This window comes from Opisthocomus hoazin, chromosome 2, assembly GCF_030867145.1.
Source record: "Opisthocomus hoazin isolate bOpiHoa1 chromosome 2, bOpiHoa1.hap1, whole genome shotgun sequence".
Taxonomy (NCBI): domain Eukaryota; kingdom Metazoa; phylum Chordata; class Aves; order Opisthocomiformes; family Opisthocomidae; genus Opisthocomus; species Opisthocomus hoazin.
In genome coordinates, this window is record NC_134415.1 from 74,518,019 (window position 1) to 74,533,248 (window position 15,230).

General features: G+C 43.0%; 2 protein-coding genes across 6 annotated transcripts in view; both read left to right on the forward strand.

Moving 5' to 3' along the window:
* FAM184A (family with sequence similarity 184 member A) overlaps positions 1–4,772 on the forward strand; it is a 74,522-nt gene extending 69,750 nt beyond the window's left edge. Inside the window, exons 17-18 of the mRNA XM_075414152.1 lie at positions 1,065–1,267; positions 3,012–4,772. Coding sequence (XP_075270267.1) covers positions 1,065–1,267; positions 3,012–3,093 — 285 coding nt within the window. The 3' untranslated portion in view covers positions 3,094–4,772. The remainder of the gene's footprint in view (positions 1–1,064; positions 1,268–3,011) is intronic.
* Positions 4,773–10,162: 5,390 nt separating this feature from the next.
* The window catches only part of MCM9 (minichromosome maintenance 9 homologous recombination repair factor), a 52,220-nt gene continuing 47,152 nt past the window's right edge, over positions 10,163–15,230 (forward strand). For 4 of the 5 annotated variants that reach the window (XR_012763184.1, XR_012763185.1, XM_075414153.1 and 1 more), the window contains exons 1-2: positions 10,163–10,207; positions 11,034–11,344. Coding sequence is in view for 3 of the 5 variants with exons in the window: in XM_075414153.1 (XP_075270268.1) it covers positions 11,035–11,344 (310 nt within the window). In the remaining 2 variants the exon portion in view is untranslated. Of the gene's footprint in view, positions 10,208–10,408; positions 10,554–11,033; positions 11,345–15,230 lie in introns of those variants that run through there. The other variant, XM_075414154.1, reaches the window with a different exon arrangement.

Genomic DNA, 15,230 nt, shown 5'->3' on the forward strand with positions numbered 1-15,230 from the left:
ATGTAATTGAATGAAAGTATTTATTATATATTCAAATAATACACAATTCATGAGAATAAATGAATCCATTCACTCAAAAATACTATTTTTGGAAATAAGGTTTTTTTAGTATTAATTTTTTATTGTGGATACGGAATATTTGATAGAAGTCAGAAAATACACATGGCGTTCTGTCACACAGCTATTTTTTTATAAGCTATAGAATTATTTGAAGCATCCTTCTACATTAAAATATCTGTAAAAGTAGAGAGGATAAATACCAGTTCCATTGTGTGATATGCTATGGAGAGTAAAATAGGGATATAAAAATAAAATTCTTCAGTATTTTGAGTCACTCAAAATACTGTCAGTAGGAGTACAGAGAGTGTTAAGAAAAATGTTCAGTTGTGCCATCTGGTGTCTAGAAATGGCAGCAGTAGTAGCATCAGAAGCCTGGCCTTTTCCCTGTGCAAGAAACTGAACTCCTACACAACAATCTTTTCTATCTTTAGCAATATTGCTATAATGCTTGCTAACTATAAGGGTGTAAATGCTTTCAAAGAAATGTCACTGCTTCTCTACGTTCCATGTTCCAGTTACCAAAATGTGCCTCAGTGGTGGGGGAAAACCTGTTGGAGAGATTCACTTTTTTTGTCATTGAAATTTGCTGTAATTACATTTGACAGCAGAGCTGTTTCACTGATATCAAGAAAAGATTTAAATAAACATGGAAAGTTTAACAGACTAAATGACAATTTTCTGGAAAACTTCCTCCCTCCAATGTCTGAAACAGAGCAAAATGTTATATTGGAAGATCTCATATAATATATTCATTGATTATTTCACTAAGTCTTTATACCTTGATCATCTCGATCAGAAATTTGATTTTTTCACAGAAATTTGTGGTGTTCAGTTCTGGTCAAAGCAATGAGTAAAACTACAATTGGGAAAAAAGCCTGATCTGTCCCCATTGCTGTCCTTCAAAAAAACCCCAAACCAGCCATCAATACAACTTTTAAATTTGCAGATTTCCTCATCTGTCCTGATGCAAGAAGCCTTCCTTACTTTTGTTATTTTTAATGCAGCAAAAGAAGAAGAACGATAAATCAACAAACAGGTTTGTGAGTGTCCCCAATCTAAGTGCTCTGGAATCTAGCGGAGTGGTGGGCAATGGACATCCCAACCGCCTGGACCCCATTCCTAACTCACCCATCCACGATATTGAGCTCAACAGCAGCAAACCACTGCCACAGCCAATGCCACCCAAAGAGCCCAAGACGTTTTTGAGGTGAGCACTGCCTCACCAATCTTTTTTTTTCCTTTTTTTTTTTTTTTTTGCATAACTCAGGAAAATTTTCCATTCCTGTTGAGCTGAATCCCACTTGCTTTATGAACCTTTCAGAGGTACAAGTACGCTTACGGCATTTTTAATTTTTACATTACATTTGTAACCTCTTTATAGTATTCCTTTTTATTGTAGACCTTGTTGAAATGTGAAGTATTCTCTCACTTTTTCAGAAGTCTTGAACTTTAAAACCTCTTCAGATAATTTAGCAGAATTCATGTGCTTCCAATTGTTTACATATACAAACAATTGTTTTAAATGTGTCTATTATTTACTGATTGTCATTTAGGAATTGATACTAGCACAGAATTTCTTTTGTTTGGTATTACGTGATAATGTGTTTTATGTAAGAAAACTATTTTCTGTGCTACACGAATGTTTTGTGTTTCCCCTTTCCTCACCTATACCAAATTGTGTCAGAGGAGTAACCTTACTACAGCAACAGAAATGTGCATGCTTGGATGCTTGATGCTGAGCTTCCAGTAATCAAAACCAGCATTAAAGTCTCAAGTAATTCTCTCAGAAATGAATACAATGAATTGAGTAACTTAAAAGTGGCATTTTAGAGGCAGGATTTTAGTCTCGTGGCTTTATGTGCCTACACATTAAATGCACGGCAGTGGTGTACTCCGTATTTAGTAGGTGCTGATCTCTTACCTCTAAGTTGGCAACATAAAGCAGTCGGTAATTACGAGTTCCACAGTTGGTTGTCTACTTTCCCTTTTGGTTTAATACGAAAGGCCACACACCTAGCAACTACTAATTATAAAGGGAAACAATGGAATCTAAAATAGATAAGGGAAAACAGTCTATTTCAAGAAAACAATCTTTTTAAAAAAAAAAACTGCTTTTTTTTTTTCCCTGTGCATGTGATATGCATGAGTGTGCTCAGATATCTCAAACGTGCATGTGCATGAACTCGTGGACTGTGATGCTGGAGTTTCCATTTCAAATTGTTTTGTGTTCTGTATTATCCAGTAATACAGTAGGGATTATTTTATTACTGATTTTCATTGATAAAGGAACTGAATTGTGTAATTAAATTAGATTTAAGTATTCTCTCGCTCAGTTTGTGGGAATTTTAAGTGGTCAAGGGGAAAAAAGTCTTGTTTGCAGTGCAGCAGTTTCTTTTTTCCTAGTATATTAGCATATTTTAAATGTGAGCATGAACAACAATGCAAGTGATAATTGTGATCAGTGTTAATTATTAAAATAGTATGTATTTTTGTTCAGTTGCCAACCAGTCTTTGTGAGCACATGTCTACAAATATGATGCTCGCATCATATTTTTGAAAATTAACTTTACCACAGGAAAAGGATGCTAAAAGAGGACCTTCTACAGTCACGCTTTTCAAGGAAAACCCTTTTTATTCTTCCTGAAAACCTACAGCTATTTCCGAGATGTTAAATTATGTTTTCCAAAAGATTATTTGCCCACCCTGTAATGTGGCTTCTGAACGGAGTTGTCCGTGCTGCTGGTGCTCTCCAATGGAGTGGATGATCACAGATTCTATAGGGAGACATTAAATCATGTCCTGAGGCACACTGATAATTAAGCCATGAAAAACCAGGCTGTGTTCTTTACTGAATATTCTCGGTGACTTTTTTTCTCCTGACACTTGTACTCTTTGTGTAGTTGTGGGATAATTGTTTGTTGGTTTTTTTTTTTTTCTTTCTGTGAATTTAGCCCTCCTCAGAGTGATGCTTCACCAGTGGCTTCACCAGATCCCCAGCGCCAGGAGTGGTTTGCCCGGTACTTCACGTTCTGAGAGACGATTTGTTTTTGTGGCACAGCGTGATGTGGACTGTTCATAAGAGCATGACCTTGAGTAAACCCTCATGTGAACAAGCTTTCTTGTACTTTGTCAAAACACTGTGAATGAGAAAGTATTTGTGTTTCTGATTTGAAACTGCACTGTATTTCATGTTATATTTGTTGGAATCACTTGACATGGTACTATACAATGTGTGTAATTATAACTATTATTTTTATTTAAAATGGAAGAATCTTTAAACTTTGTAATTACTACATAATAAATTTTGGTAGAACAAACATAATGCTTTCCCCCTTTTTCCTGTAAATGTGTTTTGTTTGATTTCAGGTAAGGCTTCTCCCACAAAAACAACGTAATTGCATGGTTACTATAAATACAACTTAAATTGTAAAAGGGAAAAGTATGTATCTCTCACTCTGTCCAGTGTGGGCAGGATATGCTTAATGCATCCCAATTCTATTCTGTTACTTTGTAGCAGTTTAAAAACTGTCTCTTTCTAATATTTAAAAGGAAGAATGTGAAATAAATCAAAAGTAGTGTACCTGCTAGCCTTCAGAGCAGAGTGATTTTGGCAAGAGGACGAAAAAAGCCACAAACCAGGAGCTATTCACTGGGGAGGGGGGCTGACTCCTTACCTGTTGCTCATGAGACTTTGCCACCTAGTTATAGTCAAACATTTTGTCATTGAATTTAAGCAGAAACTGTTCCCACAAGTTACATATTTTTTTAATGAATTTTATCAAAAACAAATGCTTGAAACATTTAGAATACTGTACTAAGTATCTCTTCATAAATCAAGAATCTACATTTTGAGCATATTGTCCTGCTTTGGATAAAATTAATGCCTGAAATGAAAAAAAAAACCAAACACACACAACCATTCAGCTTTTTCCCATTTATACATACTACAGATACAGATCTTTCATTAAAACTTAATTACCTTCCTGTGTCTATATTAAAGGTTTTTCTTCTTCTTAAACTGGTATATGAAAATTTTTTTCAGCTAGTGAGCATGATTCTCCGATCTACACCTTTTATGATGCCAGTGTTGCTCGAGAAATTTGCTGCAGCATATAGGAAACTAGAGCTTACTGTCTTTTTTAATATTTTTTCATTGAAAGATTACCACAAACTAAGTCACACTGGTAGTCTCAGGGAGAAAACTGTCTCTTTGTTTTCTGAATGTATTTTTAATCTGAATCTCTTATCTTTTAAAAGCAGGAATAAAATGTTTGAGTATTTGAATAAGGTTTTAGTTAGCACATACAAAGGTCTTGAACTTTTAATATTTCGTCTGAAGCCCAACTACATCCTTTTTTCTCTCTATATGCACAAAGGTAAATACCCAGATGAAGATACTTGCTAATTACAATGAGTTTTATATGTAGTATATGTATAAATGAAAAATTTGTATGTTTTCATATAAACAGTATAAAATCTTCTAAATGGACATTTAAAAACTTACAACTCGGCTTGAAAACTCCACTAAAAGCTGTATTCTGGTGATGCTGACATGGACTAAAGATATGTACAGCAGATTTTCTGTAGCTGGTGGACTCAACTGTAGGTATATGCAACTTTTTAATTTTAGAAGAAAGCCATATTGGGCAAAATGTCAGATTTCTTGGCTGTTACCCAAAATAAAATACACTAGCTCATTTTGTTACAATGTTCTGAAGCAGTGTGGCGTATTTTTTCTTGCATGCTTTGCAAGGGCTCAGCCTTTTTCTCCCATCCTCCAGTTCATCTGTACATTTTTATATATGGGATTAATAACTGAACAGCAATTGGATGATGTTAATATCTGCTTTACTTTACCTATTCAGTAAAAGGTGTGCCTGTTGGTATTTTGCTTGTAGGCGTTTGTCTTTCAGAAGGGAGAAGAAAGTTAAGCAGCACTGAGGTACCACGTCTGCCACAGTCAGCAGCTCTTCCACTACCAAATCAGCCTCTTCACAAAAACCAAACAAACAGCAACTGCCCTAAACCAATCTGTAGAAACTCAGAAAAAAAATTATTTCCTACCGAACAGCATTGAGAACTCTGTAAAATGTACTCCTAAAAAGAGTTACTATCTGGCATTTGGGATCAACACAGGAACTTGCATTACCACAATGCTGCTGTGTTCCTGATCTTTACAGCAAGTGGCATTCTGCAAAAAGCTAAGGTGCACATATTCATGAGTCCAGCTGGGCAGAGTACTGCAAAGTCTCTGCTCACACATGCATGCAGTCTTTCCTAGCTCAACAGACAACTCCAAGTAAGGAGGTACAGAATTACCATGAAGTTGTATAGTATTATTTACAATGGTTGGAAAAATCTTTTGCCTCTCGGGAGCTATCTCTCTGCACTCTGACACATTAAATCTCATTACCAGCTCTTACTGTAGCTAATTCCCCCAACCCTTTAGTTTTATTCAGAAAGAACGATAAAAAGTCAAAGAGCAAACAATAAAGAATGTAATATTTTAATCCTTACTGTGTTTTCCTAAGAAAGAAATAACAGGCTATGCTTGATACAGGGGCAAAATGCAGAAGACTCCTACATTTCATCAGAATGTCATCGTAATAATCGGTCTCTTAAGGCCAGGTTTGGCCCTTCGGTCTGGGTTGCTCCATTTACTTCTGTGATAAGAGTTTGCATGCCAGAGAATTTTCCAGGTTAGCAGAAAGCTGCTTTAGCTGACCCATCTGACACAATCACGTAGCACAGGGAAGCATTACGTCCCAAGAACTGCATGGCTTTTTTTCTGCAGCAGGAATTGTACCCAGAAGGTATAATTGGGGGGGAAAAAAGAAAGCCCAAAGATGACTGAAAACCAGTCTGCTGTCAGTGCCAACAGAGAAATCACTTTATCAGATTGACTCCTTCCTTTTGTATTTTTTCAGTTACTTCAGCATACATGAACTATATTTACCTGAGACTTCAAGGAAAATACTAGTCCTATGAGAAGTACTGGCAACAAATTACATGGGTTGATATTATAGAATTTTTAACATTCTAATTTACTCTAAATAGATCTTCATGTCTGGTTTTTTCATGATCTGTTATTTTGGAAGAAAAAAAACTTGGATTATTTTCTAACTGGTTGGAGTATTTCTACATAATGTGTACAGGTTTAAAATTAAATGTCTTGGATTTGTAATCTTTGATTACTTTAAAGAGTAAGAATATGTATGTGTTCTATATTCTCCAGTTTTATAATATTTAGTCTTTTTTTTTTTTTAGGATATACCTATCAACTTTTCTGCCTAAATGTCTCATATAATGCTGCAAGAATCTTTGTTTTCATTCTTAAAGCAGAATATGATTTTTTCACTCTTGATGTAGGTAGTGCCTGGAACTAAACCTTCTGCTTTTTGAGACTCGAAAACTGTTTCCACAAAGGACCTCCGTTAATGAGTTACACTTCAAAACTGCAAGCAGCAGTGCCTTTGGGGAAAAATACTTCTGTTCCTGTAACTGAACATGGAGGGATTCTGAACTAAAGACCATGTTGCAGCACTTGCCTTTCTGGTGTGGCAGCTCAAAAAATTGTTAACAAATACACTATCCCAGTAACCATAGCTAGAAAACCCCAATATTAACTTTTGGCTAGTAATAATTCACTTTTTTTCCAGTTTTAGTCTACAGTTTTTAAACAGAGTTTCAGAGTAAGGACATGAGGAAATCCTAACAAATATCAGAAGACTTCACTCATAATATTAGAAGTCAGACCTGTTCACGATGTCAGAGCAATCTCTTGCTTGCTTAAAGTTTATTTTAAGTTATGCGTGAATTTTGTTGCATGATGCCCCTGCTATCCACAGGTGAATTTCACCGATTCTGCATTGAGAAAATTAGACCCCAAGCTTTCCTCCTTTGCTGTAATTTGCTTCCCTTAGAAGGAAAATGAGTGAGTCGCATCACTTAAGAAAACAGTGATCTTCAACCTCCTTTGCAGTCAACAGGCATCTTCAGGGGTGAATCAGCCCACTTACCTCTCTTGGTTGCATAAAGACTGTAGAGCAACAACAAATGTAAGTGCCTCCGTTGCCTAAATTTAGGTGTGAAGAACCCTAGGCTGTCATTTTTTTAAAAAACTTTTTTTAACTAACATTTGCAAAAACACATTAGCTTTGAAAGATGCAAACTGACTTTCCTTACAGGAGCTGTGTTGCTTTTTTCCTGGTATGTTCAATGTAGTCCAATACACTACTGTTACTATTCTTCCTAGGCAAATACTAAACCTTTTTTTATTATAATGTATTAATAAATAACTATTTATTTACTATAGTTACTATAATTCATACTATTTTGTTTAGCTACTTTTGGGTGTTGGGCATTGTATCAGTGTTATTCATGTATACATTCCCCGGCAAAATCTTTAAATGGAAACATGACTCATTTCCATGTATAATTATATACAGAAATCAGCTTGCAGTTCTAAAGCTAATTTACCTTGCAGTGTATTTTTGTCGTATAAATAAACTTCCATTTCTTTAGATACGCTGCAGTAATTGGAAGTGTCTGTGCATAGTACGGGTATCATGTAACAAAACCAGGCAGCCAAGCTGAAACAGAACTTGTCTTCAGCATGACAGACTGCTGAACTCCATTTCTCGTAATAGGAGAACTTGTTATTTGCTGGGCTCATCGCTGGACTCTTACACTGCATAACTGCATTAACATTTATCATTTTCAAGCACATACACAATAAGACAACTCAAGCTTTGTTGACTGTACAAACTGCACTGCAAGTTCCTAGGTTAACGATAGGACCTATGAGGTGAACTACTGATCCACTCTGGAGTCCTGCACAGCCTTAAGGATGAGTTTATAAACTGCCTGTCATGAAGGCAAGAGGCAATGGGCACAAACTGAAGCATAGGAAGTCCCATCTGAACACAAGGAAGAACTTCTTTACTTTGAAGGTGACGGAGCACTGGAACAGGCTGCCCAGAGGGGTTGTGGAGCCTCCTTCTCTGGACAAAACCCACCTGGACGAGGTCCTGTGCAGCCTGCTGTAGGCAACCCTGCTTCAGCAGGGGGTTTGGACTAGGTGACCCACAGAAGTCCCTTCCAACCCCTAACATTCTGTAATTCTGTGAACGCAACTCAGTTATTTTCAGAGTTAAGCGTGGTATAGAAGCCTGTTCTCAATAAACAGCTGGCAGAACATAACAAGAAGCAGCTGCTGCCAGCAGCACCGATAGCAACATTGCTAGGGAACAAGAGGAGCCAATCTTAAGAAAATAAAAGCATAATTCAGTAATGACTACCAAAATCTGGCTTCATTGTGACAGTGAGCACTCCTGGAAATTAACAGGCTTTCCACGTTCAACCTGACAGACAAACAGAAAAGTTTAGAGAGCAGCTGAGTCTTTAGCTGGAACTATGGCTGTTGAATTTCAGATCACCAGCACAACCTCTGGGCACAGCGAAGAGTTGGCTCACGTCAGGCTGTAAACACCACAGGCAGCCTCAGCCAGGGCTGGCAACAGCCAGGCCGCAGGGCAGAGACTGCAGCCCAGCATTTACGGCCACGTGAACATTCAACCATATCCATGCTGCTTAGTCTAAACCTCTACTTCACCTGTGGGATCCACAAGCCCTTCTCAGCGCTCGTGCAGCCTCGCCAGCAGTGTCCCAGTCACACGCTGGAGCAAGACATCTAGCAGTCACCCCAGCCACAGCATTGGCGGGCAGCTCTTGTACTCCCCTGGGACATTTCCAGATTGAGGGCACACACGACATCCTGTAAAACTGAAAAACAGAGGAGTTCTAGTCTTCATCTTTTTCTTTGTAACCACGCAAGGCTATCAGAAGTAACCCGAAAGCAAAAGTAGCAATACTGGTTTATGTAAGAGAGCCAAAGTGGAAAGCAGGGACAAACCGGGAAAGCGTTCTGAGCCCAGAAGAGAGCTTTCCAGGCTGGTAACTGCCAGCACTGTCTCCATCCACTCGTCTGAGGTAACTACTTTTTCTTGTCCTATTTTGCACCATGATTTCAAAAGGGGCTACCTCCTGGATTTTCAAATGGGCATGATGTATTTTTTTGATGACTCCTTAGTTGAGTAAACATTTCTTCATTACTCAGCTAAGTATGTAACTGTTACTAGCTATTAACAGATAATAATGAAATGATGCATTCCTTAGTTTCTTTCTTGTAGGAACCACTACCTTTACACATCAATATCAGTTACTTGCTCTGCAGTTGTAACTAGCTGCTTCGCTTCGCTTGCAGGCTGCCACATTCTTTTTCATCCCATTGCTCTAGTTGTTCAGGCTACGAAATGCAGGCTCTGAGGAAGCACAGACAGACACCTCCAGCAAGTCAACAAGCTTACAGCCCTGCCGTACCAGAAGGCGGGTAACTGCTGATCCGTCTAACAAACACGTAGGAATAGCTCTGTCCCATCAAGGGAAAAAAGCAGCCTGGTTGCATACCTTGCAAGACAGCCCCGTAAACCGAGTAAAGCTGACACTGGAAGCATACTGTGGAGACAGGGCTTGCTTGGCACGCCACCCGGGATAATCTTTACCAGAAAGAGTTTTGAATTTTCACAGTGATGAATTTATACATTATGTGCAGATCTCCGCAGTGCTTTTGCGGCCATACCCATTCAACTGGTCAGAATAAGACCGTTCTATAAAACAATTCGTCTTCCCTGAAGCACTCTTGGACTCTTGTGAAGTTTCCTTCAGACGATGCTCTGGGCAGCATCTACCACTGCTCTGAAGAAGTCGGCGCTTGCAAACAACGCAGGACAGGTGACTGAAGCCCTGCCCGCCGGTTTACCAGCCCGGAGGCGCAGGCAGGAATCCCCTCCCGACAGGCTGCATAACAGCAACCGGGAGAACCCCACCGGGATCCCCGGACCCCCAAGCCCCTCCCCGCAGGGTCCCGCGCCGCTCGGCGGGGAGCCGGGCCCGCTGCCCTTCACCTGCGCCCTGGGAAGCGGCTCGGGTGCGGCGCCGCGGCCGCTCTCCGCCCCATCGCCCCGCTCGGGGGCCGCCCGGCCCGGACGTGGAGCGGCGCCGAGGGGCGGAGCCGCTTCTCCTGCCGGGGGAGGGAGCGGCGACGGCGGCGGGAGCTCGGCCGGAGGGGCGGCGGCCCGCGCCGCAGGTACCGAGCGGGAGCGGGGCGGCCGCGGAGGCGGGACGAGACGCGCCCGGGGCAGCGCTCCGCAGGCGGGCGGCCGAGGTGCCGCGGTGCCGGCCCGGCCCGGCCCTGCCGCGTTCAAAACTTGCCGCGCTGGCGGCAGGCGGGGCGAGAGGCCCAGCTCCGCGCTGCGGAGAGCCCGAGCGAGCGAGCCGGCCACGGGGCGGCTGCACTTTCCGGCATTAACGGGGAAGAAAAACCCGCCGGGTGCCCGCCACCCTGCCGGCCCGACCGGGCGTGAGGAGCGCGGCGCGGCCAAACCCGCCTCTCGCCGGAGCGGTGGGTGACCGCCTGACTGACGGGGGCGGGGGTGAGTGACTGACGGGGACGGGGCGGGGCGGAGATGAGTGACTGACGGGGACGGGGCAGGGTGACTGAGAGGGGGCGGGGCAGGGGTGAGTGACTGACGGGGCGGGGGAGTAACTGACGGGGACGGGGCAGGGTGACTGGCAGGGGGCGGGGCGGAGGTGAGTGACTGACGGGGACGGGGCAGAGTGACTGAGAGGGGGCGGGGCGGGGGTGAGTGACTGACGGGCGTGGGGCGGGGCGGCCGATTGGCGGGAGCCGCCCGTGAGAGGCGGCGGGCGGCGCGCGGCGGAGCCTTCCCGCCACGGGGGGCCGGCCAGGGCCCGGCGCGTTGTGAGGTGGCGGCGTCGCGCGAGCCCGTTAGCCGGGCGCGCGTCGGCCCCGCCATGGGCTTTTCCGAGGGGAAAGTGAAGTTCTCCCGCTGGTGCGTGAGCTGACGGAGAAGCCCGGCCATGTGACGGCTTCCCCTCGCCCGCGCGCGCAGCATGGCGCTGAGCGCGGAGCAGGTGAACCTCGTGGGCCAGGTGTTCGAGTCGTACGTGCTGGAGCACCACCGGGACGACATCCTGGGCATCCTGAGGGAGCCCGACGACGAGGCGCACTACGCCGTCGTCGTCGACGCCCTGACGCTCTTCGAGACCAACATGGAAATCGGGGAGTACTTCAACGCCTTCCCCGCAGAGGTCCTCCCCATCTTTGACAGCGCGCTGCGCCGGGCCGCCCTGGCCATGCTGGAGGCCGCTGCGGCCCCTCCGCCGCTCAGCGCGAAGCAGAACCTCCACGCCAGGGTCTCGGGTGAGTGGCGGGCCGGGGGCGAGGCGTCTCCCAGTCGGCGATGCCCAATTCCCTCTTCAAGGGAAGGGGCGAGTTTAACTCCGGAGGTTCTGGTGTTCGAAGCGGCAGGGAAGGGCTGGTGTTTATGAAAGAGCAGAGAACACATGAGGTTCAGCAAGGCCAAGTGCAAGGTCCTGCAGCTGGGTCAGGGCAGCCCCTGCTATCCATACAGGCTGTGGGATGAAGGGATGAAGAGCTGCCCTACCAAGAAGGACTTGGGGGTACTGATGGATGAAAAGCTGGACATGATCCACCAGTGTACGCTCACAGCCCAGAAGGCCAGCTGTATCCTGGGCTGCATCAAGAGAAGTGTGGCCAGCAGGGCAAAGGAGGGGATTCTGCCCCTCTGCTGGGCTCTTAAGTGAGACCCCACCTTGGTCCTGCGTCCAGCTCTGGAGCCCCCAGTACAAGAAGGACATGGATGTGTTGGACCGGGTTCAGAAAAGGGCAACAAAGATGGCTCAAGGGCTGGAGCACCCCTGCTATGAGGACAGGCTGAGGGAGTTGGGGCTGTTCAGCTTGGAGAAGAGAAGGTCCGAGGTGAGCTTACAGCAGCCTTACAGTACCTGAAGGGGCCTACAGGAAGGATGAGGATAGTATTTTCCGCAGGGCTTGCTGTGACAGGACAAGGAGTAATGGCTTTAAACTAAGGGCACGTAGATTTAGACTGGATATAAGGAAGAAATTTTTTACAATGAGGGTGGTGAAACACTGAACCAGGTTGCCCAGAGAGGTAGTGGAGGCCCCATCCCTGTAAACATTCAAGGCCAGGTTGGTCAGGGCTCTGAGCAACCTGATCTAGTTGAACGTGTCCCTGCTCTCTGCAGGGGGATTGGGCTGGATGACCTCTAAAGGTCCCTTCCAACCCAAAGCATTCTGTGATTCTATGATTCTAAAACGTGGGGCAGTGCAGACCAACGCAGGAAAAAGCCCTGGTCGTCCCTGATGGTGGGCGTGTGATGGTTGGCATTTGTTGCTGGGTCAGGACTTGCATTAAAGCTTTTCCATGGCAAAAAGTTTCCTCAGAGCAGCATCTGGTCTCATGTTGTTTCTGTTATTAGCCTGAAGGTCTGAAGGGAAAAGAAAAAAAGTTTTAGGGGAAGATGTGTAGTTCGTAGGTTTTCTTGCGGGTTAACTTCCTGACCATCTCGGTTTGCTCATGGTCTTTATTGGTTCCAGCCACCTCCCAGAAGTCTAAACCTGGAGTTGTCTTGTAACAATTTAATCTGAAATTGTCAAATTTTATGCTTAACTAATTGTTATAAAATTATTTGTTATAAAATTGGAGTGAACTGTTGGAAGGCATGATCATTAATAGAAGATTTTTGTCCTTTTTTCACTACAAGTGAATATTCCTTATTACTGGGAAATTTTTAGTAGCTTTGAGGTGTGGTAAGTGTGGACTGCAGGTTCTGGGGTTAAAATGCCAGTTTTGCCTGTTGTGGGGAACTTGGTCAGTGGTGGCACCATCCCTTCCGGTCATCGATGACTGCGACTATTTGGAGCTGTCTGATCTGCTAAGCTGAGAGCTGGTGACCTGTGTTTCCCTCCCCTGCCCCATGTTGCAGTGGTTTGTGATGGTTCAGTCTTTCGGCAGCTTGAACGAATCACAGTTGTTAAACAGACCTGTGTTTTGTACCGTAAGTTTCATTAAAAATACTGTGATTAAAACACACACATCAGAAATATAATTAGCCTGTAGCTCTTGCAATGCTGTTTTCTGAAGGTTTTTAGGGGAAAAAAAATTTAAAAATGCTTACTACCTATTTAGGTGTTATGGAGCTTGTATACAAGTGCTGAACATGTGGTGTAAAAGGGTGGCCTGTGTTTTACTAGAAATGTCAGGCATTTCCCTGTACCCGTGAAAGCTGGAGTGAATGAAAACTTTCCTGCGAGTGTTCTAGGATGCATTTGCATCATTCAGGGCTTCAGCATGAAAATGGAGCTGTTTTTACTCCAAGTATGATTATTTTATAAGCTACCAGGAACTACTGGAAGGAGCAAAGCAAGGGGCAGATGTATGCCACCTGAGTAGCTGCACCTGTAACACATTCCTGCTCCTATTATCAGCCAGCCGTTCCTCCCACAGGGATGTTTTGACTGAATATTCCCTAATCAACATCAGGCAAGATTAGCCACGTTTGATCAAATAGTTTTAATAACTGCTAAAAGCAAGTCTGATTGATCATGGATGGAAGAAGGTAGTCGTCAGATTAACAAATTACTCCATCACCAAACTGGACGGAAACTGATGAAGGTGGTTATCCTCATGTGGTCCAGCTGGATCAAAAGAACATCTGTCTGTGTCGTTTGGTTTATGTTCTGTACTACCTAAAGTGTAGCTACTGAAGAAACAAAAAACAATAAGCTAAATGATCTGCCGGCTTTCTTCCACCCAAATTTTCCCATGATACTGTTACCTTTTAAGTTTGTACTAGGTTCTGATTGCCTTCAGGATTCTGATGTTGGAGTGCCGCTTCCCACTCCCACATCAAACAGGAATGAGGAGAAGGCTGTGCGCTCTTCTTGGTGGGAGCAGCAGGCAGCTACCTGGAGTGGGGCCGAGGGGATCTGCGTGTCAGGCTTGGGCTAACGTGAAGAAAAGTGGTTTCGCTTATGCTAGGTATAATAATGCAGTCTTAGCACGCTCATATCAATATGGACAGGGCATCTGGGAGTTCAAAGGAGGACTCGGGGAGCATGGATATTCAGTGATTAATAATGGATGATCACCCCGGCTTCACTGGAGAAATTAAAAGATGAAGTTCCTTATCTGAATTTTAGCACTGCGGGAATTTGATTTTATAACTTCTCTTTTTGCTACAAATCCATTAAAAGATTTTTGCCTACTTACCATTACCCTGAGCACCACTGTGTCTGTTACTGATGGCCAAGCTGCTTCTAATGGTTTAGTTTTACATGCTATTAGTAATACAGAAAAGCTCATTTGGAGAGGCACGTATTCAATTAAAGAGTTTGTCAGGCAGTCTAATATGACCACAATGAAGGCCCTTTTTTTCCCCGTCCAGACTCTTTGTCTCTGTAATATTCGCAGAGATGATCGTGTCATATATATCCTGACAAAAGTGCTATAGCTCTCTCTAGTGTAAGATGTGTTGTATTTTGCAAAGGTTGTTCAGCTGAACCAGTGTAGAGCTGGGAAGAAAAGATCCCAAACCAGTTGCAAAAATAATGGATTTTATGTTTGTTTTTTTTTCCCCTGAACTGAATAGAAATGCAAACCTGTGGGAGAAAAAGAATTTTCAAGAGCTTTGTTACAGTCAACCAGAAAAATCTGTTTGCAGTTCTACATAATACTTTATTTCTTTTCCAGGCTATTAATTAATTTCTACTCTTTTTAAACTTTCTTCTTTTACCATTTAAAATATTTTCTTTAAACAAAAGCAAAAGGTCAAACACTTTACTTAAAAGCATCAAAACAGAATGTTTCAAGATGTCTGAAACAAAGCATTTCATTTTGCAACCACTGACATAAATATATGGCATCCTTTTTTTAGCAGCCAAAGCTACTAAGAAGATTTGACCTAAAAGCACAAATAGTTTTGCTCCCCTTAGAAACATCTTTTTCCAGCAGATTTATTATTATACATCTCTGCTTCCTAGTTTTTTCTTGGAATTAGATCTAAGAAATTATTTTAAAAGCAGGTAATTTCTTTTTAAGTTGATAATTATTAGTATCTTGTAGTTCATATACTAACTTCTGAAGAGGCAGTATTTTGGTGCTGTTGTCAAGTGTGCATTTCAGAGACCATTTACTTTTTATAAAGACTTTATAGGCTGTTGAGGTAGATTAATCTTCCTGAGGATTTCAGCTGCTGTGGTGATG